Raw genomic sequence first — 24,967 nt, 5'->3', positions numbered from 1 at the left:
TTTTAGTGGAGTCAAAAGAATTAGGTCTCAGATCTAAAAAGGGCCACAAACTCTCCTCATTCTAACCTGCTCTGGTGAAATTCTCTGACAGGGCTTGTAAAGCATGTAGTCTCAGAGCTGGCTGGAGGTTAGTTTATAGTCTTCACTTTTTTTTTTTTTTTTTTAACTTTAGAGGTAACTCCATCCCAGGTTTACAATCTGGCCTCTCCTATCAGTGTAAATTCCATCCAGCACTGTGGGACTTTTCGGTTTATTCAAGAAGCACTAGCTAGGGCTGGGGATTTAGCTCAGTGGTTCTGCCTCCTGCCTCGAAAGCACAAGGTCCTGAGTTCGATCCCTGGTACTAAAAGCGCTAGTTAGATGCCAAACCACGAGCAACATGGTACCTTTGGCACAGACTTTTCAGCCTGTGCAGCAAGTTCCTGATCATGTAAATAGAGTGGCTCAGCCTTTATCACTTGAAAGGAATGGAAGAGGCAGAAGCAGGGACCCGCCTGTCACTCTGTCAGAGTTGCAAAGGTGCTTGGGACTCACCTTTGCATTGTAAGGATATGAGTGTCTCACGCTTCTTATAAATGCAGCTCGATCCAGCTTCTCTGTGACTGATACCTTTGGGACATGAGGTGGATACTGTTTTTGGGAGCCCTTATTGGGTCAGGCATCTGCAGCCAACAAACATTTCGTGGGTAAGTTCCTTTTGGACCTATTGATACATTTGGTTGTTTCAACAATTTGGGAGGCAAATAGAATTGAAAAGGAATGGCTGGCTGTACCTGAGGTCGTAGGTCATTGGACGAAGAGGACCTGAGCTTTTGTCCCATCTTTGCCCTTGTGCCATCCTGAACAAGTTACTTCTCTCTGAGACCTGAGTTTGTTGGTGAAATTGGGATTACTGGTCCTCACAGTCCCTCCTCAGCTCCCTCCTAATCTCTTGTTAATTCTTTTTCTTCCTCATTCTTATTTGTAAGGTCAGTTCCAATCATCTCCTACTTTCTTACTCCTACATTATTAATTACTAAGAAAGACCAGACGTGGTTTGCTTTTGTTTTTGTTCCTTTGGGGATCGAACTTGGGTCCTTGCGCTTGCAAGGCAGGCGGCAGAACCACTGAGCTAAATCCCTAGCCCTTATTTTTAATTTCTGCCATGCTTAAAGGGAAAAACCTGGCGCTTATGCTTTTTGGCTTCACCTCTCTGTTAGCGGTGAAGGCCATGTAGACTCAGTGCTTTCTCCTCAACTTCTCCAAGCTTTAATAGGTCTTGCCTAATTACAGCTCTGAAAATTGACACACGGACACACACTTGTGCTGTGTGTGCAAATGTGTGTGTATGCTACACAACTCACTCCTTACAGAATGCTCTGAGGTTTGCAAGGGAGAAGAGATTTGGGAGACAGGAGAGATGAAAGGACATGCCATGGTACCCTGCTAGAAGATTGGGTGATAATAACTCATTACTGCAGAATGCTTTGCCATTTGCAAAGAGCTCTTATGTACATTATCGTTTGGATCATGCAACTCTGCCAGGCAGGGGTGTTATTTTCCTCAATTTAAACATGAAAAAGCAGCCTTAGAAAGGTTAAGGACCCCCACCCCCACCCCCAGGCCACTTAGCTGGTAAGCAGGGGAGTTGAAACTCTGAATGCAAAAACCCATACCTTTTTCCTAGGACAAGTTAGTCTTCAAATAGAATCCTTTATGCATTCCTGCATCTATTAGCTTACTCTCTATTATACTATCTAGTTAGAGACAATTTTGGGGTTGTTTATTGAGGTAATTACTTGTGTGAGATTGAGTAATTTTTATGGTGATGACTTGTTCATACCTGTGTTTCTACTGCCAAATAGCTCGGAGGGGTTAGGCATAGCAGGTGGCTGGGCAGGGAGATTTTTCCAAGGCAGCTCAGCAGTAGGTGTGTCGCAACTACATTTGCTGCTATGTGGGCTAACACATGGAGCTGTCAGGCTTCCACTACAGCTATTCATGTGGCTGCAAAATCTCTATTTCTCAGGATACAGAACTCTCTTCCAGTGCAGTGGGCACTGGGCTGAGACAGCTGGCCCGGGCCCTAGAGCACTCACTAGAGCCAGAGTTTTGCACAGAAAGGGCTGCGTGCCTGAGCTGATTGCAAGTGGGTTTAACCAACAGTGTCATCCTCACCCCTAAATCTGTTCTCACTCCATAGAAGGGAACCCAGAAAAGGTAGGGAATCATTTGCATGGTTGTGAAGCCAGGACAGAGATTGGCAGTCGGAGCGGAGAATGACAGTTTCTCCCCTTTACTCCTTCCACTTGGCTCCCTTGCCTCCCCTCTCCTCCTTTCCCCTTTGTCTGCTGGTATTTTCTGCCCTGGTTTTCAGAGATTTTAGGGATGAAACAATGGCCAGGAAGCCTGGAGTGCTAGGCAGGCAGAGAACAGGACGTGGTTAGTGGTTGTGGAACTGGTTGTAGTGTCAGCGATAGCTGGCAGGCATCTACGAGTTCTGGGAAGCCATCTCTGAATATCATTCACTGTGCTTGCTAAGCCTGGCTGGGGGAGCAGGTGAGAGAGGCACAAAAGAATGGGACATTTGAACATTGGCTTAGCAATGGGGGAGGCAGTTTCTGACTGTCCAGGATACAGGACAAGTGTGAAGGTGGCAACCATGGCTGGCAGCAACTGGATAGCACTGGGTATTGAAGAGGACCAGAAGAGCTATCAGAATACTTGTTGTGTAGGCAAGAGAGGTAGACACAGCCACCTGTAAATCCCTGTAAGTCCTCCTCTCAGGTAGTCTTCCATGTTCCGAAAGCGCTCAGGCCAAGATGTTTGAGTGCATATCTGGACAGTGACCTGGGTAGGGCATTTTCCAAATAGAGACAAGGACAGTGAGGGCAAGAGAAAGACTGCCTTATGCATGGCACCTCACTTACGTCCTCTGCGCCTTCAGGTACTGATGTGCAGGTGTTCATAAGAATGTTGGACACTATCAGTGCTGCTGATTTTTAGCACTATTTGAAGATCGTACCAAATTTGCCTCCTCTGGTAAGGGGAATCTTCGTGGGTGATACAAGCTGGTCCTGAAGAGTGGGTGGGAGATTGCCAGGCAGTTAAGGAAAAGGGCTGGGATTGCAGGCAGACATAACAGTGCATGCAAAGGCATACCAAGGAAAGTATATGGTGCATTTGGGGTTTCAGTGGAGCTGGAGCTAAGGGGCATGGAAGAGAAAGGTGGAGGAGAGTGCAATGGAAGAGGTTCCATTTGGCACCAGCCCCGCTGCCCTGCCTCCTGCACACTACAGAAATTTCTTTAACCTCTGTAGCCTGTCTATTGTGAGCATGATGAAAGGGGCTGTGTACTTAATCACCATTAGGCCAATCCGAGCCACTGTGTTCTCCTGTTGTGAACAGTGCCCAGGAGTATGGAAGCCACCACTTTGGAAAAAGTATGATGCGCTTTATCATGGATGAATGTACAATAAAATTTTCACAGTCCAAAGAGCTTCTTGTTTTGATGTCCCTCTTTTTTTTTTTTTTTCTTACTGTTCCTCCTCTGTCTCCTTCTTGGTGATTTCTCTAGCCAGTGCTGTTTTACAAATGCCTGATTTTGCCACTAGAGATATGCACACCAAAGAAATGCCACTAGAGATATGTACTAGGCTCTTCCTAGAAACCCATTTTAAGACACCCCTTTTACTGGAGTGTTTGGGGGTAGGTTGTGACAGAGCATAAGTTTGGCAGACTGGTCCTGGTCCTCAAGCAGGAGTGAGGATTTTCCTTCTGTTTAAAACCCATCTTTCCCCACCCCCTCAAGGCTTCTTGCCTGTATCGGGGAAATGGTAGTTTGATTCTCCATCTTCCCAGGGCTGCTGTCCACCTCTTAGCAGCTGGTTGGGCTCTGTATTAGTTCATATTCTGTTGTTATAACAAAATACCTGAGGGGGATAATGTATAAAGAAAACAGGTTTAGTTAGCTTAGTGTTGGAGGCTGAAAGTTCAGGACTGGGTGGGTAGTCTTACATGTTCAGCCTCTTGTGAGGCCCTCCTGCCTGCACTACAACATGGCAAATGGCATCACAGTTGGAGCATATTCACAAGAGAGACAGCACATGACAAGACAGGAAGCTAGAGAGATTCAGGGGCTAGGCTCACTCTTTTTATAATAATCCATTCTTGGGAACTAAGGCTGAGAGATCAACATGAATCATTTTTCAGGGCCCACTGGATCCCACCTCTTAAAGCTCCTTCCACCCCCAACATCACTACATGGGGAGCCAGGCTTCAGCACATGTGCCCCTGGGGCACACACACAAACCATATCCAAACCATAGAAATTCAGACTGAGACCTGCCCAGTCAGAACTTCTGCACCAGGACCCCAGCTCTTGGGGGTGCAGTTAGTTCGTTGCCAACCTCCAGGACCCTATGGGACCAACTGGGTGGGGGAAAGCAAGCCTCCCGAATTGGGATCTTCTCTAGACCAGCCACACAATCATGGCAGGGACCACTCTGCAGTAGACCTTATCTTCCTGGGGCTGGCCCAGAGCCCACAGAACCTTCTAGAACCAAGTGAAACCCTGAGAATCTATCTGGAGTGAACCAGTTTTCTGATAAGGAGCTGCCACGTGAGGTTGCACATTTAGCTCCCTGTGACAGAACCATTTTCTCTGTCAACAAGTCCTTCAGCCCACAGCCCTCTCTAGCAGCTCTTCCTGCATTCACTCATGTCAAAGGGATGACGCATGTGACAGCATTGAGTGCGGATTCATTTGGGCCGTCACCTAGCAACAGACTAATGGCTCCCCTGGCTCCCTGAGCGGGCTGAGAGCACAAAGCACGCTTTTCAGGCTTGGCCTTTTCCCACCCACACAGGACTTCAGGCCTTCTTCCCCTGCTGCTTCGGAAGCTAAATAATGTATACGAAGCAAGTGCAGGACAAATAATGAGGGGGGCTGCGACTGGCAGGCCCCTTCTGGGCCCTCTCAGAGGCTGCGGGCAGCAGTGAATCCCAAGTTCAGCCTCACACCTGGGGCCCTATTTGTTTCCATGGTAATGCACATGTGTATGGGGCACTGGGGCTAGATGGGTAGGCTAGCACCCAGCCTCTCCCCTCTTCTCTAAGAGGACAGCAGCTGGCCTTCCCTGGATTGGGGGTTGCTCCCTTTTCCAGCTCTTCCTGGTGTGGAGGTCCTGCCAGGAGTTCAGCCCTTGCCCCTGACAGTGAAGAAATGCTTCTTTGTGTCTTGAGTTAGCTTTGCGTGTAACTCAGGAACATTCCTTTATGTAAAAATATGTATGTTTTTCATTATAAAGTAATATGGCCACATTACAGAAAACAGATACAAGAGAGAAAAAAGTAAGTCATCCATAATCCCACGGCCCGAACTTGAGCACTGTCAGCATTTGGTATATTTCCGTTGTCTGTTTTTCTTTCAATGCATCTGCTTTTTCCATACTTGTAATCATGGCATATATACAGTTTTGTGTCCTGCTTTTTCACTCACTATTTCCCTTAAAGTTATACATAAGCACTTTTTCATACTTGCCACGAAGTCTTATTTTTAATGGCTATACATTATAACCAAAGACTAGACCACCAGGCCCAGTTCTGTCTGGGACAGTGGGTTTGGGGTTTATTTTCCAGCGGAAAGCTCACCATTACCTTCTGCTTTCTCCCCCACTTCTTCTCCAGGGACCAAGTTTTTAGGGTTAATGTCAGAAATGGAGACGAGATCAGCAAACTGACTCAGCTAATGAATTTGGACAATTTTAAGGTACGTGGTTCTTAGTCCTCTTGTTTTCTGACTCTGGTGGGAGAAGACACTTTTATTACAGGTGGTATTATTTTTATTCCTGAGGATTTTCTCTGTACTGTCCTGTATTAGTCAATGTGCCATTTATACAGTTGAGGGTGACAGCAGTTCAGTTCCGGAGCATGGAAGGCCTGAGCAATGGACTCCTTCCTGCTAACTGCCATTGACATAATATATCTTGAACTCTGGCAGATACAGCTGGCTGGGCAGTTCTGACCACTTGTGATTGTGTATAGACAAATGTCTTCCCTCAGTGGGACTCAGTCCCTCAGGGATCACCCTGGCTTTTGACAGTGGCTCAGAGAATGAGCTATTGTGTGTTTTACCTGAACTGTCCTTTAGCCTGGTTTTATTTCTGTTCCCTTCAGCTCAATTTCTGGAAGTCTCCTTCCTCCTTCAGTCGGCCTGTGGATGTCCTGGTCCCATCTGTCAGTCTGCAGTCAGTCAAATCCTTCTTGAAGACCCAGGGCTTGGAGTACTCAGTGACAATTGATGACCTGCAGGTGGGTAGGCCATACCCACCTTGGACCAAACAGCCAATCCAAAGTGGACCTGAGAGATTTTCTGCTGTCACCCTTTCTCATTTCACAGATGAAGAAACTGAGGCAAATTGAAGTAAAGTCCAGTGACTTGTTAGAGGAACAGCATGTTATAGTAGATAGGGATCTACTAACTACTAGTTAACTACTAGTGCTGTGTCTTGGAAAAGCTTTTACCCTCTTGAGCCTCTGTTTCTTCATCAGTAAAATGGCAGTAGGAATGCCTTTCTTTTCCATGCAGTTTACTAAGAAGATTCTTTAATTAATGTAAAATGTCCAACAGTAGTTGATACATCATAGACATCCCAGTAAGTAATAAATGCCTCTCTTTTTCTTATTTGCAGTTAGGAGGCAAGAAAGGAGGGGTGGGTGGGGGTATTGGAGACCAGTTGTAAGAAGTGCCCTTTGAGAAAGGGAGGATGTCACCAACAGTCCCCAGCAGAGGGAACATCACCATCCATCCCACGACCTGTGCTGAACAGCAGGACGGTGTCTGGCTCACGCTCTCTCCTTCACCGAGGTGGGTTATAGATTAATTGGTGATTTGGCCTGGGAGTTTCCTGATGGCGTGAGCAGCTGTGAGCTTATTAATCATCCTCACATGTCACAGACATCTGCCAGGAACCTTCAAAGTATGAGTGGTTGTAAGAATTTCTTCGTTTCTGAATAGTTTCCCAAGCCATGTATTTCAGAGGTGCTGGATACCAGATGCAGGCTGATGTCTAGAGATTTCATACCATAGAATAACCAAATAGCACATAAGTTTCTTCCAGAGAGTAAGTGGGTTTTGAATGGGGTGGTGTAAATAAATTTGACACAAAGAAGTAAAGTTAGATATATGATACATAGAGATACATGAAAGAAATCTGATTCCTTCTTTTTTTGTCATGAGGGTGTGACAGTTTATTTTTAAAAGTTGTACCACACTGATCATGATGACCAACGTACACATGTTAATGGCTTTTCTCCTTTGCAGTGTTTTTGTACACTGACTTTTTTTTATTGTTATTGATACAATTTGATATACATAATGAACACATTCATCATAGGGAATTTTTTTGGGGGGTACCGGGGATCGAACTCAGGTCCTTGTGCTTGCGCAGCAGGCGGTGAAACCACTGAGCTAAATCCCTGGCCCCATCATAGGGAATTTGTACCTGAACATGATATATCTTGATTCTTCTTTCTTTCCCATTCCCCTCCCCTACCTTCATCCCCCTTTCCCCTCCTTATTTACAAAACTTTATTTCCATTTTATTCTTCTTTTCTCATTTTCACTGACATGGTTCAGTAGAACCAAGAATTTAGGAGATTAAAGATCTTAGAAGAAATGAACACCAATAATTCTGTTGTTCTACCATTTAAACTACTTCTAAATCAGGGGCATCATGTAGCTATGCAGAACAAACGTTCTTTTAGAAGTAGACAGCTTGAGCTTACCATTTCTTGCACTTTAATCTTTAGTTTGTATAATTTAAGCTATCTGACCCTGCTGAGTCATGGACATTTGTGTTGCTTTTCACACTGAAGGTGCCACCATCTTGGTCCACCCATGTACCAAGACATGGCAGGAAAACCGTGAACCTGCATTTCCAGTGGATCACTTCATCATGTTGCTGTGTTTTCTTTTAGGACCTTTTAGATATTGAAGATGAAGAAATGCAACTCAATGAAGGGCAAGAGCGGAGCGATAATAACTTCAACTATGGGGCATACCATTCTCTGGAAGCTGTAAGTGTTTCAGAGCAGATTTAAGGCCAAGGTCCTTTGTCTCCTGGATTTTGTAGCCTTGCTCCTTACTTCCAGGAGGTATTCATCTTCAGCGTAATATCACTTCACGGAGGAGCTAGAGTGTAACACTATAATTCCTTTCCATTTCTTGAATTAATTCCTATCTGCACCTAAGAGCATATTGAAAAACAACCTGGACACCTCCCCCAACACACATATATTTTCTTTTTTTAATGCTTTTTTTCTTAAGCAACCACTTAAAGAAAACCATGAAATAATTGCAATCATTTCTAGTACTTATAACTCAACCTTCTTCTCCCCCACTATAATCCCTCACTGAGAATAAAATGTTATTGGTGCCAGGCAAGTAGACAAGTGGTTATTTCCAAGGTTAACCAACTATTTCCACTCATTCGTCATGACTTCTTACAATGTATATTTGTTCCATAATGCATTTTTTGATGCTGTGTTTAGTTAGAAACCACTTTATATAGATGACTGCCTTTTAAGATAAGCCAAACTTTCTAATGAAAACTTGGAACAAAATAATTTCATATAATATTGGAACTTGAGAAATCAAGAGGGACTATAGGACGGAACTGCATCATGAGTAGTATAATTCTCTTATGATCCCCAGGATCTCCCTCATTCTACTAGCTCAGGTCAACTCTGTAAGCTTGATTTTATTCTATATTGATTGCAATTTTCCTTGTGTGTATAGCTGCTTCTTGCAATCTTAAGGATTAAACAAATCCAAATCGGTATTCTCCCTCATGTACCTTTGTACATGTCATTATTTACGTGCAAACATAATGTTCCTGGCATGCTTTTCATGAGACATATGTTTTTTTTCTAGATGAGGAATTATTTTCAAAGGCTGACCATCTATCTTTTCCATGATTGTTAGTAGCTTTGTTTATTGTATACACTTTCAACTGCACTGCCCCTTGATCCTTCTTGTGACCAATGTCATACATCTGGAAAACAGCTGAATAAAGTTAGGAGTTCATTCTCAGGTCACGGACAAAAGCAAAGCCTCAGGACCCACACGGGGATCGAACCCATGACATTAGCCACATTATCACGAGGCCCTCCCCAGCTGAGCTAATCAGTTGCAAATGTCACCCAAGGACCCAGAGGGCCATCCCCTCAACCTGCTGGCTATCCTAGCCTCTCTCTCATCCACTCAGCTCTGGTGTCTCTGGCTTATGTCCCTTTGCGATTTAGTTTCCATCTATAAGGAAGCTAGCTCTCTTGTTCACTGGGAGGCCCTTTGCCATAGATTGGTGTACCATCTCCCTCCTAACTTCTCATTTTCCATTCTTGGAAGAGCTCATATTCTACAACCACTTAGAGTCTCTTAGGTCTCTAGTGGAAATGTCATGTGTGTCTCTGCCAGGGTTTCTGATTCCAGATCCTATGTGTGTATTGTGGTGGTGGCTTGGTGGTGTGAACCTAGACCTGTGTGTGAAGACAGGTGCTTTCACTTTTCCTGGGTGGCTCTTTCCTCACATGACTCTGGGAATTCCCCTGTTTTTCTTCACTCTAAGGTCAGTGGGTAGAGGAGAATTTGTAACCCCTTTCTGTGGCTAAGTGAGCCAATTTCCAGTTCTAGCTTTTTGCCCCAGGATGGGTTCTAAACCCTCAGCACCTGAGGCTTCCTCTCCTGCCCTCTTCCCTATGAGTTAGTCCCCTCTTCATTGCTGGCACCTTTTGTGAGTGAATTACTTTCATTGTACTTTATCTGGCTTGCCCATGTATTTGGGGGTGGCTTCTTGCCTTTCAGTCTGCCACATTGACTGCCAGTCTATAAATTGTAAGCTTGATTTTATCCCATATTGATTGCAATTTTCCTTCTGTGTATAGCTTCTTCTTCCAATCTTAAGGATTAAACAAATGTATTTTTAACCTTCTTTTGGTCTTCAAATGATTAGAGGAACTAAAATGGATAAACTATTTAAATTAGTCTTCTCCCACTCCCAAAGGAATTGGGAATAGACTTAGTCACTATTTACAACTCCTCATCATTTGTTCTGCTAAAGCTTTTAGAAAAATCATCTTCAAAGTGGGGTGCCTGTAACAGAAGATTGCCCACTGGGATGGAGGAAACTGTTACACCCTCTATTTATACTTACATCTTATACAACCATTTCTATGTCTTTTTTTGTTTCACAATGTTCATAACATATTTGTATGGTAGTATATATAGGTACTTGGTAAATGTTCGGCTCTTTCTTGCTGATGTAGAAGGTGACCCCAAAGAGCCTTGGCTAAAGGGGGCTGTTCTGACTGTCCAGCTCAGAGTGGTACAAAGGACAATATCTGTGTCGGTCTTTCTACTCAAGCTGAGTGGATTATCATTTTGCGGACCAATGAAGTGTGTTATTCTGTAGAAAACTGAAAAGTTAGGCTCTTCAGCCAGTTTTTTGTAATAATCACCCCATAATATGGTCAACTCCGCGATTAGGGGCCCAGAAAAAAATCATGAAGACCAATAAGGTAAAGTTCAGATACCCACCCTGAGCTGAACAAATTTTAAAAATGCCCATGGGCTTACTGTTTCATATTTCAGATTTACCATGAGATGGACAGCATTGCCACCGATTTTCCTAAACTGGCAAGTAGAGTGAAGATTGGACAGACGTTTGAAAAGCGGCCGATGTATGTACTGAAGGTGAGGCCTTGTAGTTCCTTGTGTTCAGGATCCAGCCTCAGATCACCGAGGGAGGCACCTGTTTAGATTCTGTGACTTCAGGGAGGAGCGTGAATTTGGGAGGCATCTTCTGTGGGCTCAAATTTGATCTGACGAGAGTTACCTACTTTTATGTAATGTAAGGCTGCCAAAAGAGCAAACCTATTTCCTGTTTTGATGGAAGGAGGGATCAGAGGATAGGCAGTTAGAATGCTAGAATTCTAGCTGGGGGTGAGATGGGAGGCTGTGGTCCTGACTACATTCCCACCGTCTGTTAGTGGCAAGGGAAGTTGGGATAGGCCTACCAACCAGTCTATTCTGTTTTTAGGGCTACTTTCTGGCAAAGCAACGTAGGAAGCTAATTTCAGGGTTGATAAGTATTTTATTCTTTTTTAAAAATATTGATTTTATTGGTACATTTTAGATATACATAACGATAACATTCAGATGACGTGTTAAGCCCAGCTCTGATCCTGGGCTACACAAAGCTTAATTTCCAGATATTTCTAACAGATTCAGGTCTGTATTGGCAAAAGAGATAGAGAACTATAACAATGACATAAATTACATAAATAATCCAGCTGAGTGAATAAAAAAAATTTGGGCATATAAACCATGGAACAATTGATTGAGCTAAAAATTTGCCAAATCCTTAGCTTCATATAAACACTGAAGAACCCCGGTTTACAGCAAATTACCAGCAGGAGGGGAGACCTGCCACTGAGCTGGTTGCTTTAAAATAATTACACTTAGATTATTTGCCCATCTGATGGAGACCCTGGCTTCATTAGCACCAAGCTCTGACCCAAGGGGCCCCAACACTATGCCAAGGCTGGAGTTAGAATTCATTACTGCCATTTACAAAGAACTATAGTCAAGCCCTCTTCCTCCTAATTTAAAACCAAATTCATTTATTGCATCAGCAAAACAGCCTGGTTCATGCACCTCGAGTCTGTCTCTATTGGGATACCATTTGAGGTCTTTCAAGAGACATACTATTATCTCTAATCGCAGCAGCATTCTAATCCACAATAACAATTGTTTCTCCTTCCCATTTGCTCCCAATGCTGGAGAGGTTCAGGCTGCCTGGAGCTGCAGCCAACCAATTAAGTTCCCTGGTCACAGATAAGCCTGATAAATAGATGGTGCCCTCAGGAACATTTGGTCTCTGAATTATCCTAAATGAATTAAATGAATAGGAGTGAGCTGGGGAGAGGAGAGGTGAGCAGAGATGCGGGCAGGTGGGTCATTTTCTGGCCTCCTTTCTTTCTGTAGTTCAGCATGGGAGGAGGCAAACGGAGGCCGGCCATTTGGCTGAACGCAGGCATTCATTCCCGAGAGTGGATCTCGCAAGCCACTGCCATCTGGACAGCAAGGAAGGTCATGTCGCCCGGTATTAGCCAAGGATTCTGGTGGGCCTAGGGGGGCCCTGAAGCGTTCCATGTGGCTGGACCCAGGGGACAAAGTTGAAAGGCACTCTTTACAGACCCAGGAGGCTGGGGTCTTTTTGGGTCAGAGAAGTAAATGGTCAAAGCCTCTCAGCCCGTCTACTGTGGCTGAGTGACAGAGTGGCAGTGAGCAAGCTCATGAGCCACAGAGGTGGACCTAAGACACTCACCCATAATGGATCTCTCAAAGGGGGAGAGCAACACTAGCACCACGCTCAAGTCAGCTTTCCCTTCAGCCCCTTCCGATCCCTGCCAGGCCTCCAGCAAGCTCAGAGCCTTTGAAAAAGTCCATTTTAAACTTATATTGAAAGGGAGGGGTGTTTTAAGTCTGCATTAAAGCCTGGGAGCCCCTTCACTGAGGCTTAAGTTCCTACAAATATGTGACTCCCCACTGCTGGAAGGAATGAACAAAGCATGTGCCACAGGACTCACTGCAGATACTGTCATGAAGCTGTGTACCCAGGGTTTGAGGGACTCAGAGGGCTCTGCAGAGAGCCATGCCCATGGGGACACCAGGAGATGTCAAGGGTGGATGCTATTCTAGGAGTTGCCATTCTTCGTGGGTGCGGGGCATCTCTGGGACTTAGACCTAGTGACCCAGGCTGGTGTGGTATAGCTGACAAGCACCTTGTCTCTGCTTAGATTGTATCTGAGTATGGGAAAGACCCAGCTGTAACCTCTATCTTGAAGAAAGTGGATATTTTCTTGTTGCCTGTGGCCAATCCTGATGGATATGTGTACACGCAAACCAAAGTGAGTAATCCTGAACGGGCTGGCTTGGTGTGCACCTGTCTTATTGAACTTTTTTCCTTTGCTGGTGCCTTTAGAGAGAACTTCCACCAATATGTATATTATGAGTTTCCTTGGGATTTCATTTTCTAGTCATTTTCAGAGCTGAGAATCAGCAGGGATTTTTTTTTTTTTCTGAAGAGAATAGTCTCAGGAACTCCCTATTATGGGTCTTGAACGATTATCATCATTTTACCAATCTTATTCATTTTTTCTCTCCCACACAATCCTTTCTTGATGTATTTTAAAGCAAATCTCAGAAATCATGATATTTCACCCAAAACTACTACCTTAGCATGCACCTCCAGCTGATGATAATACTGATAAAAACTTCAAATCCACTACACTTCTGTCACCTTTGAAAAATTAATGGAAGTTCTTTAATATCATCTAACACCCTCAATTATCTTTAAAATGTCTCTAAGGAGTCAATTTGTTGAAGTCTGGATCTAACAAGGTCTGTGCACTGCATCTGGCTGCTGGGTCTCAGCAGTCTTTTATTTTACAACAGCACCCCCCACACATCCTTTTAAACTGTCATTCATTTGTTGGAGAAACCAAGTAATTTCCTGTGTAATGTCTCACATTCTGAATTTGGCTGATGGCTTCTTGGTTGTGCCATTTAATTTGCTCTTTTATTCCCCAGGCTGGAGCGTGACTGGATTCAGGTGGATTTTTAAAAGCTGGAATAAAATATGTGCGGTGCACTTCAAGTGCATCAGTGATCATCAAGGCATGATGGCCATTGGTCCCACTGCTACCAAAGCCAATAATTATTCAGTGCATTCAGTTGGGATCAGCCTAGTTCAGTGATGGTGAACCTTTTCAATACCAAGTGCCCAAACTGCAACCCCAGACCCACTTATTTATTGCAAAATGCCAACACTGCAATTAAACCTGAATACTGAGGTTTTAATTTAGAAAAAAAAACCCTGCCATCCAGTGCTTAGCTACTGAGCTGCCTTGGTTTATGTGGTAACAAGGAGGGCTCTCTCTGCCTGCTGTGGCGTGCATGCCATAGATTCACCACCACTGGCTTATTTCTTACATATAAAGTTCTCAAGTGGCATTTTAGAGGGGTCCCTCTCTTAAAGCCAGGGGAGTGAACTCTTCTTTCTCTGAGGGATGAAAGCAAATGCCCCAGGCAGGCCCACAAGCAGCTTGTCTCATCTCTTATGCTTGTCTCCATTTTAGCACCCAGAAAAATCTTTCACTGCTCCTGGGCCCTGACTCACCTCTAGGTATTTTATGACTTGTTTCAGAACCGGTTATGGAGGAAGACACGGTCCCTGAATCCTGGAAGCCACTGCATTGGCACTGATCCAAACAGAAACTGGAATGTGAGTTTTGCAGGTAGGTGGGGAGACAATTTCAGATTCTGCTGCTCTTGGTTAGCCTGTCCTCTTGTGCCCTGAGGTGGTAGGGGGGAGTGAGTTTCTACTGTTTTCATTGCTCTACTCACTGAGAGAATTAGGGGCATCACTTAGGCTATGTCAATTTGTTCTGTTTTTTGTTTTAGAAAATTGTTTAAATTGTAATTTTGAACAAGAATAACTCAATAATTCCTGTCCACCTGAAAGAATGGTAGGACAGAGTATCATTGCATTATGATTATAACTATGTTCATATTTTGTTTAATACATATTTATTTATTTATAGTGGTGCTGAAGATCAAATCCAGGCCCTTGTGCATCCTTTGTCCCAGTCCGTATGCTAATATTTTAAAACCACTCTCATCTTAGAAGTATGAACCCCAGGGCCTTCCTTATCACTGCCCATGGCAGCTTTGTTGGGCAAATTGTGGGTGGGCAGAAGGGGCTCCTGTGGCAACTCAAAAAAGACCAATTAGCACTGTTACTCTAATAGGTAAGAGCAATAAAACCTTGATTATATGTTGTGAAAAGTAAATTCCAGTAGTTATTTTTCCATATGCAAGTATGAGTGCCAGCAGTTTAATGTCATGGAGAAAGAATGGAAATTAGGTGGCCAGGGTTCTGAGTTCCAACTATTTAAAAATCCTCCCCCACAAAAGTGCCAGTTGTGTGCCAAGTACTTTCCCATGTACCTTATTCTTTTTCCCTAGTGAGTAATTATTATTATCTGAAATGAGACAAGACCCTCTAAGGTTGTATGGCTGATAAGAACTAGGATCTAAACTCACTTTCTAATTCTAAATCAGAATCCAACCTCTTTCACTATTCCACAGCTGCACCGATGTTTTGTTGTTAGTGGATTTTTCTTACTTGTATAAAAACACCACAAAATAATGGTTGTGGGAAAGGAGCTGACACAAACATGGGGACTGAGGGCATCAAAGTTAAGGCAGATAGTTCCATAATTGAAGTGATTACACACACACACACCAGATACCTTAGGCAGCTGTATTGTGAAATAAGACAGAAGGCCATATTTCTAAATACCTGTCAGACAATCAAGAGATGTTAGCCACAACAATAGATTATTTTTGGCAGCAGCTGGCTGTTAAGATCTGAACCCAGAGAATAAGTTGACACCAGAATAAATCGAGTCGTTTTCATTATTTATTGGTATTCATATTAATTATCTAAAATACTTGTTAATTACAACTCATTTTCAAGCACGATATTAATTATTTATGACAGCCACTACTGACATAATATAAGGTCAGCTCTACCCACTTAAAGAAGTCCCAACAAGCTGGATGTGGTGGTGCAGCACACCTCTAATCCCAGCATTGAGTGAGGCTGAGGCAAGAGGACTGCAAGTTCAAATCCTGCCTGGACAACTTATTGAGACCCTATCTCAAAATAAAAATAAAAAGTGCTGGGGAAACAGCTCAGTGGTAGAGCATCCCTGGGTTTGATCTCTTGTATGGCAAAAAAAGAAAAACAAAAATCATAATAATTTCCCTTCCTAGTTGTGGCAGATCCAACACCCCCCCCCCCCCCCGTCTCTGTTCCCTTCCTAACAGTCTGCACATACCATGGACAGGTTTTTAGGGATATCTGGAAATAGCCTGCCAATTGCCAATACCTCCAGCCCCTCCTCAGGGTTAACTGCCCTCAATTCCGTCATCTTGGCCTGTGGGTTACTGTTTCTGGTTGGACTGTCCCCAACAGGAAAAGGAACCAGTGATAACCCTTGCTCTGAAGTGTACCATGGCTCGCGTGCCAATTCTGAAGTAGAGGTGAAATCGGTAGTAGATTTCATTGAAAAACATGGGAATTTCAAGAGCTTCATTGACCTGCATAGCTACTCACAGTTGCTGATGTATCCCTATGGGTACACAGTCAAGAAGGCCCCAGATGGCAAGGAGCTGGTGAGTGACAGCTGACTTCCCCCCAGTTCTAGGTTGGCTTGACTTCCGGATGCTGCCAGGGTGTCAATCTACACCGTTAGAGGGAAAATCCAGGAGCACAAGTGGGTCTCATCAAAGGGCCAGAATTCTCTCCCTGCCCTTTGGGATGGGATGTGCCAGCAGACATACTGGGGACTGGAGGAGGACAGGGCTTCTTACTTCTAGGCCAACTGTGACATTGCCTTGCCTTCTCACTAGTTTTTCCTAGTGGAGCGTGTCATAGCCCCACTACTCACCAAAGACCGAGGTTGGCACTGTGGTGTGCAAGGGGGAGGTACTCTCATTCTGGCTAAGGAAGAGGTGAAGGATGCTGTGACCCACAGCCTAGGGTGCTCTGTGTCATGTTCTGTGATCCACCCCCGAATGGAGGGGAACTTAGAGGTGGACTAGGAGGAGTGGGATTGGCATTTGCTGGTGACTGCAGGCCACCACTTCTGTGGAGGTCTGCTGAAGGGCACTGCTCTGCCCAGCCCATAGCCAGGCTACAAAACTTCTTGCCCTCTTTGTCTATAGCTGCCCTGACAGCACCCCCAGCCCCTCAAGGGTTTTTTCAGGAACACACTTGGTCTTCCCTCCTGGTCCTAAGTAGAGAGTCCTCTTCCTGGGGATACAGGAAGATGGGGGCTTACTATGTTCCTAACGGGTTGGTGAGCAGTGCACCAGCCCGTTGGAGAGCTTCAAAGCAGCTCTTCCAATTTGAGTGTGTGTCACACCTGCTTTCAGAGTGCTTATCACTCTCTTCTTACCCAAAGTGGGCATAGGAACAGGGGATGGGGCAGGAGAAGTGCTGGAGGACCTAGTCTGCCTTTATCAGGCCTCAGCTCTGTTTGGTGGGGAGGAAGAAGAGACCAGCAGGGGAAAGTGGAGGTGGGGCCACGATGCTCCCCGGCCCCCAGTGCAGGAGAGCTGAGGAATTCCAGCCTCCAGGATCCATTCCTCTCACTCTGTTGTTTCCTTTCCCAGGATGAGGTGGCAAAACGTGCAGCCAAAGCCCTGGCTTCCCTGTCAGGTACAGAATACGAAGTGGGCCCGACATGCACCACCGTCTGTGAGTACCCACTGAGTGAGCTAGTATTTAGAAGGTGCCTTGGAATGGAGTGGGGGGAGAGCTGCAAGTCAGAGTTCCAAAGTTGTCACCTGATTGTTCATGATAGACCGAATATATGGCAAGCCTGTGGGACAGAAGCTGTTGCAGTCTCTTTGCCTCTCGTGCTATTTGTCACTTGCCTTCGATGAGTTAGGTTCTGTCCGCAGGATAGAATCTCCATTCCTCACCTTACATAAAGGATCCTGACATAGTTTACCAAAACTTCCTCAAGCCCGTTATTCCATTTTCAAAGGCATACCACCTTGGCTTTGGCAAATGGATGGCAGTGCTTGTGGTGTGGGAGAGACTCCCTCACCTTCCTGTCAGAAATGAACAAGGGTTAGGGGTCCTCCCAGCAATGGTTAGTATCTAGCAAAACACAAAAAACAAAAAAATCACAAACCCCAGCACTCTGGGAGGCTGAGATGGGAGGAATGCAAGTTCAAATGCACTTGGGTGACTCAGCAACTTAGGGAGAACCTGTCTCAAAAAAACCACCCCAAAATAAAAAAACGAACAGCAACAGAAACTACTGAGATCCAAATCTGAACCTGGTCTTAAGGTTCACCACCCATAACCTCACTTTGAAGAAATCCCTTTTATGTGGTTTCTCAATGAAATATTTCATCTGAGCAATGCACTCAATTCCTACCAAGAATCTGCCAGTTCTCTTATTCTGAGTCTGTCTTCTGATTTTCCGTTGGTAAAAATACCGTATTCCAAGTATGAACCTGAGAAGCCCAGCTCTAGCCCTGTAGGCAGTGTTCCTCTCAGCCTCGCACAGTGCCTTTTCTGTACACACTGTTGTGTCTTGACCACCGGGCCACCTCAGAGTTCCTGCAGGCGGCTGGTGTTTCTTTTCTCCTCAGCCCTGGACTTCACTACTGATTCTGTCTCCCCAGCTTTCCTGTCAGACCTCCTCTTCTGGGGAAATCTCCAGTCCGCCTCCTGGGTGCTCCTCTGCGCTCTGATCTCGCCACCCTTGTCTCTGTTTCATCCGCCACTGAGCTGCATAAAGCAGTTAGCATGATGCTGGTATTTGAGTTGCTAATTGCAGCAACAATCCATTAATTATTCATGGTTTATTGCTATTAGTGTTATTAAATGGGAACTCTTCAGAGGACACATCTGGAGACTTTCTCCACCCTCTGCCTAATTAGTCAGAACCCAGCCAGAGACCAAAGAGAGAGGAGGCTTGCTAGGAGCCTGTAATGCATCTTCCTGAAGAGCTTCGTGGGTCACCATGGTTCTGGCTTTTGGGTCAAACACCAGTTTAAATAATGGCCTTTTCCTCTCACATCAAGCACACTCTTTTGCCCAGCATGAGCTGTGCCCAGACCAAGGGATCCTCACCAGATGCCTCCAGCAGAGGAGGGAAGGCTCTCTTGAGTGCGTCCAGAAGCTGTGACATTTCCTACCTCTTTTAAGAGCCTGTCTTCTGTCCTTGCTTTCCAAAACAGCAATCAAATTTTGTATAATGGCACTCTATCTGACCCCAGGAGTCTGGGATGTGCCATGTAAATAGATAGTATTTCTCTTTTCGAGTACCAGACCTTTTCTTAGATTAACCATGTAGATGAAAATAATTCTAAGATGGACCCTGCAATTTCCTGCTTCCTAAACACAGCATGTGGAAAAGATTTGAGTCCCTTTCTTTGTGACTGAGTGGCTTTCTGGACGTTACTATGTCCTGAAGACCTATTATTGTACTGTTGGACCCCTCTGCTAAACAGCCCCAGCCTATTTTGCTTCTCCTCCTGTTTCTGCTTTTTATAGGTTTTATGTGGCCTTCTTCAGTCCTCTGTTAGGAGTAACTTGTACTGTTTTCAGGCCGGCTACCTCTAGCAACCCTTTCCTCTTCTCTTCATTGATTCTGGTTGGCTACACGCTTGGAAATAAGTTCTTTGAGCTCATCTGACTGGTGGCTAAATCATGAATTTTTTTTTTCTTTTTTGGTACCGGGGATCGAACTCAGGACCTTGCACTTGCGAGGCAGGTGGCAGAACCACTGAGCTAAATCCCCGCCCCTAAATCATGAATATTAAAGATATTCATTACAGTATTATTTACCATCACAGAAGATTGGTGAACATCTAAAATGTCCACCAGAGGGGCTGGGGATTTAGCTCAGTGGTTCCACCACCTGCCTCGCAAGTGCAAGGTCCCGAGTTCGATCCCGGTCCCCCCCCCAAAAAAAATGTCCACCAGGAGAGTGATAAGAGCATACTTGGTGCATTTGGAGAAATACTACATGGCTTTTCAGTGAATGTGGTGCATCTATATATGCTAATAGGGGATGGATAGTCTTCAATTGTTAACTGAAAGACACAATATGTAAAACAGTGTTGGTAGTATGTTCCTATGAGTGTTAAAAGGAAAGAAAAAAAGCAGATGTTGAACAGGGATCTAAATAAAGTGAAGTTCATGAACTCCATCACTCTAACTGCTGAGAGGAAGCCTTTTTGCCTCCTTCCAGAATCTTAAGTGTGTTCAGAAATACCATACTTGAGTTTGCCCTCGTAAAGCACCTCTAGAAACTTCTGGTACCATTGTCTATTCTCACTGAAGCTTTTTCTCAGGGTAGAGAAAGGCTATGGGAATCATACAGAAGAGCCTGTTCCATACTCTCAAGGTGCACGAACTCTCATGAAGCAGCAATAGCTCTAGAAAAATCATAATGCTATCTTGAGAAACAACTCTTGGGAACAGTGGGAAGGCAAAGGTGCTCAAATCTTCACTTAACAGACGCATTAAGACCCAGGATGGACCCCAGGTCCACTGAAAAAAGGCTTAGGCTTTATCATCAGATGGACCTGGGTTAAAACTCCAGCTCTGCCATTTTTTATCTGTTTTTTCCTTAGATAAATTACCCATTTGGAGCCTGGAGCTCCTCATCTGTAATACTTACCTTCCTGGTTTTTGTTTTGTTTTGTTTTCTGTTTTTTGAGACAGTGTCTTGCTGTGGTTCAGCCTGGCCTTGGACTCACTAGCTCAGGCTGGCCTCAAACTGGGTAATCCTCCTGCCTCAGTCTCCTGAGTGCTGTGATTACAGGTGTGCACCACTATGCCCAACTTCTCCCTTGTTTTAAAAAGATTATGGGGTTATAAATATAAAGTTTCTAATATAATGACTGGCTCATGATAGATGCTGAGTGAATAATAGCTGCTATTGACATAATTATTTTATTGTTCAAGATTCAAGATCACCTACCTTTTGTCCTTTTAGCCATTTTCTGCTCTAGTAGAGTTTGACGGAGGAGAAAAATAAGCCTCTTGCCACTCTAAAGTCTCAATCTGTGTGTGCACGTGCGCGTGTGTGTGTTTCTTAGAATTGAACCTAGGGCCTTCTTGAGCTACATCCTCAGCCCTTTATTATCTTTTATTTTGAGACAGCACCTTGCTAAGTCACTAAGTTGCCCACAATGACCTTGAACTTTAGCTCCTCCTGCTTCATCCTCCCAGAGTGATAGGATTACAGCTGTGCACCACACCACCTGGCTACCTCTCTCAAGCCTTTTGGCAATGTGCTTCCCTTTCTCCTCTCTATGTATCAGTTATCTCTTGCTGTATATAAAATAAACCCCCAAACTTAGCAGTTTAACACAATAAACATTTATTTTCTTACACTGTTTCTGGGGATCAGGAATTCAGGAATAGCTCAGTTAGGCGGTGACTCTGGTCCAAGGCCTCACGTGGGGTTACAGTCAAGGTATCCTGCAGGTCTAGTCACTAAAGGAGAAGCAAGGCTGGAGGATCTGCTTGTCGGGTGACTTATTGGTGAGTTCATGCTGATTAGTGGCAGGAGGTCACAGTTCTTTACCACATGCAGCTCTTGAGTATTCCTACAACATGGTGGCTGGCTTTCCCCAGAGTGAGGGACCCAAGAGCGACCAAGGCAGAAGCCAGAGTGTATTTCTTGACAGCTTCGTCTCTGAAGTATCCTGTTAGGCATGCAGGGGAGGCCAGTTCTATCCCACATAGGAGAGGACCACACAAGGACATGGTTTCTGGGAGACAGGGCCTTGGGTCTCTCTCAGAGCCTGTCTACTACACTCCGTCTCCGTGAAGGTTAGTTTGAATTACTTTCAGGATTGGACACAGAGTTAGTGGTGAGGTGGGAGTGGGGATTTCAGATCTCCTGGTTGGATACTAGTGCCAACCCTCCTGGTGCAGGGACCAGAGGTGTGTGAATGGAGTCAATGTTTTCAGTGACTTCCGGTAAGAACTCTGGATTGTAACGGAAGCCTAAGCAGGTGGACTTCCTGGTACTCTGAAGGGAACTGAGCTAAAATAGTGTTTGCTCTTTTCACTTACAGATCCCGCAAGTGGGAGCAGCATTGACTGGGCATATGACAACGGCATAAAGTATGCATTCACATTTGAGTTGAGAGATACAGGGCATTACGGCTTCCTTCTGCCTGCCAGCCAGATCATCCCTACTGCGGAGGAGACCTGGTTGGGCCTGAAGACCATCATGGAGCATGTGCGGGACAATCTTTACTAATGAGGGGGCCCTTCTGTCTATGTGGATATGTATCCTTGTGCACACTCACTGAGGCTACTATTAAAGGAGCTCATTCCTTCATGCTTGAGCCAGACCCTCTAGGTTAGAGTGCATGGTTGGGCCGTTCCCTGGAGTTCCCTGTGAGGAACGCTTCCCCAGCCTGCCCTGTTTGGTCCTGTTGCTTTGCTGAGCCTTTGGTATACCCCTCCTTCCACACAGCTGGTTGGGAAGACCATAGTCAGGGTCATCCCTTCCTGGATGACATAGCTCTACCTCATTTTTAGAACCAAAGAGTACTTCTGATGGTTCTGTACCCTCCTCCACATGTAGCCAGGTAGGCTCTTGTGGGGCCCACAGAAAGCACTGTATGAGACAATATTTATCTTTAGTTGGGTCACAAAGATGACACAGACAGAGCTTCCTTTAATTTATTTCACTCTTTCTGGACTTCATTTTTCTTTTTCTTTCTTGAGATGAGGGTCTCACTCTGTTGCCCAGATTGGTTTTGAACTCTTGGGCTCGAGTGATCCTCCCATCTTGTCTCTTGAGTAGCTGGGAATATAAGTAGTGCACCATGGCACGAAGCTCAGGGACATATTTTTCTTTGAGCAACAAATCCTGTAGGGTCGTCAGTGTGGGTCACATTCATCCCCCTTCTTTTTTGGCCTGAGTACAAAGTAGAAGCTCTCTGCCCACCACTAAGCTAAAGAATTTCCAGATACTACAGTTCTTATCTTTTTCTTCTCTTTTATATCCAGTATAGCTGGGTTCTCAGAAGGAGATTAGTGTCACTGTAGTTGCTGCTCCCCCGAGATCACAGAGGAAGTGGCAGGCTATGTAGCAGGATTGCACAATTGTCCCCATCTGTCCGAACAGGCTCATCTCCACTTTGCCTTTTGAACTCACTTTGAAGATCTTGCCCTCACCCCATAGACCCTAAATCTTCCTCTGGTCTGAATAATCTCACGGCCTTGGCACATTCCTGTTTGCTTCTTCTTCTTCTTCTTCTTTTTTTTTTTTTGCCTTTAAAGTTACCTTCCTCTATTGTGCGTCCTGGACCCTGAGTACCTACATGGAACACAAATTCATCAGTCACACACCTCTTCCACTATTTCTCCTCAGCACCTACCATCTGTCCTTTTTTCTTTTTCATGCATGTCTGTAAATCTTAACCTTCTGCCTAGGATTTGTGCAGCATCTGGTGTGTGCTTATAAGCCAATAAATATTCAGTACAAGTCTCATGATCATCCTCTATTCTTTGCCTTCACCTGAATGGAACCAAGCCCTGGTTTTGAATATGCAGCTCTTGATAATGTCAAAAGTCAATTGTAATCCCTATCCGGATCGCATGCCATGTAGGACGGCCTTCTTCATCAGGCCCAGGGGCCTCCAGGGCAATGTTACCTTGGTGATTTAACTCTGTTTTGGGTCTAGATTTGAGATTTTCAGCCCACAAGCTTGATATTCTCATTGTCCATGTTGATTAGTTCTGGGGATGCTGAGTCACATCTTCAGAGCACAGATGAGGCAGATGATATAATCAGAATACGAATTTATTAATTTACATCATGGCATGTAACTATTTAATGGATTGGATCCTCACGTTGGCCTGAACAGTACATTCTCAGTACATTCTCTCCCCGTAGGCAAGATACATGGGAAGCCAAATTATAATCAGAAGGTTGCTTAGTGAGCAGGCGTCAGAGCAAGGAAAGTTAATTACAGTCTATGATTAGAATTTTTAATGGCACCCATCTCTAATAGCATGATATATCTAGTTCTATAAACAGAACACACTTGCCAGCCAGTCAGCTCATCACTTGTGCTGGCTAGTCAAGGCTGTCCCACACAGTTAGGACAATGCCTTGGTAGGTGTGACAGTGCTTCCCTCTGACATGCCTGGAACCTGTGACTTCTGCCCTTGAAGCAAGGATTTAGGACATAAAAAAATCATAAAAAGAAAAGGAATATTACCTGTGAGCATAGTAAAATCAAGAACCTTAGTTCATTAAAACCTGCCATAAAGAAAGTGAGAAAACAAGTCAATTGGTAGAAGGTATCTACAATGTTCCTAATACATACCACAAACAAAGAATGTATGAAGATCTACAAATCAACACAAGCACAAATAACCCAACAGAAAAGTGGGGAAAATATATGAGCAAGAATTTCACATAAGAGAAAGTGGGTATGTCTGATAAATGTATGAAGGATGACTAGTGATTGAGGACATGCAAAACCAGACTACAGTGAAACCCATGTTATACTCATTTAATTTACACATATCAAGAAGATATGTGTAGAGAGGATGTGGATGACGGGTCTCAGATTACTGGGGAGGTGGATTAGAAAATCACTTTGGAAAACGGTTTCGCACTAACTTCTAAAGTGTAAACCTTACAATCCAGCAACTGGAGTACTGGGAAGGGGGTTCTCTGAATCCCCATCTCTAGGTCTTACACCTGGCTCTGCTGGACTGAAAGAAGACCTTTGTGAAGCAGCTGGCAGGGTGAGGAAGACAGTCTGTGGCTGTGGACGGGATTAGCTGCCATCCATGGGTCACTTATTGCGCTGCAGTGATCTGGATACCAACAATCTGACCATCTCCACTTCTGTCCTCAGGGTCACAGACTGCGGGGAGCAGCAGAGTGGCTCAACTCTTTCATTTAGCTGTGTGACCTTGATGTGTGTGCCATGATGAAACCTCTGGGAATCTGGGTTTTTTTCCCCCCCTTTTTTTTTTTTTTTTTTTTTTGTGGTGCCAGGGGTTAAACCCAGGGTTTTGCAGATGCTAGGCAAGCACTCTGTCCCTGAGCTAAACCCCCAGCCCTTCCCATTAATAATGAGAATAATGATAGTATCCACAGTGACTTATCAAGAGAACTAAATGAACTGATATATTAAAGTACTCAGTACCTTAACTGGCTGTAGAAGCACTCAGTATGTGTTAGGAGTGGTACTCTCACCGAGTGATGGAAATTCATTTATGAATCAGATTGTTGGCATTTTCCCAAAGTAGAGACTTACTTGCTCCAGACTTTCATGAGACTT

At 44.6% G+C, this 24,967-nt stretch overlaps 1 protein-coding gene across 1 annotated transcript; it reads left to right on the top strand.

The window, feature by feature from the left end:
* Positions 1 to 532: 532 nt before the first annotated feature.
* On the top strand, positions 533 to 23,157 carry Cpa4 (carboxypeptidase A4). The gene is made up of 11 exons (XM_013076474.3): positions 533 to 686; positions 5,668 to 5,749; positions 6,157 to 6,291; positions 7,960 to 8,058; positions 10,631 to 10,732; positions 12,026 to 12,130; positions 12,841 to 12,951; positions 14,250 to 14,340; positions 16,086 to 16,285; positions 17,288 to 17,372; positions 21,728 to 23,157. The coding sequence occupies exons 1-11, from the start codon at positions 619 to 621 to the stop codon at positions 21,913 to 21,915; spliced, it is 1,266 nt and encodes a 421-aa protein (XP_012931928.2). The 5' UTR covers positions 533 to 618; the 3' UTR covers positions 21,916 to 23,157.
* The last annotated feature ends 1,810 nt before the right edge of the window (positions 23,158 to 24,967 follow it).

This window comes from Heterocephalus glaber, unplaced genomic scaffold (genome assembly GCF_053883595.1).
Source record: "Heterocephalus glaber isolate CG9 unplaced genomic scaffold, H.glaber_assembly_v1.0 deba00000546, whole genome shotgun sequence".
NCBI classification, from domain to species: Eukaryota; Metazoa; Chordata; class Mammalia; order Rodentia; family Bathyergidae; genus Heterocephalus; species Heterocephalus glaber.
Note: the sequence above shows the minus strand (reverse complement) of the source record. Positions and strands in the feature narration are given on the sequence as shown.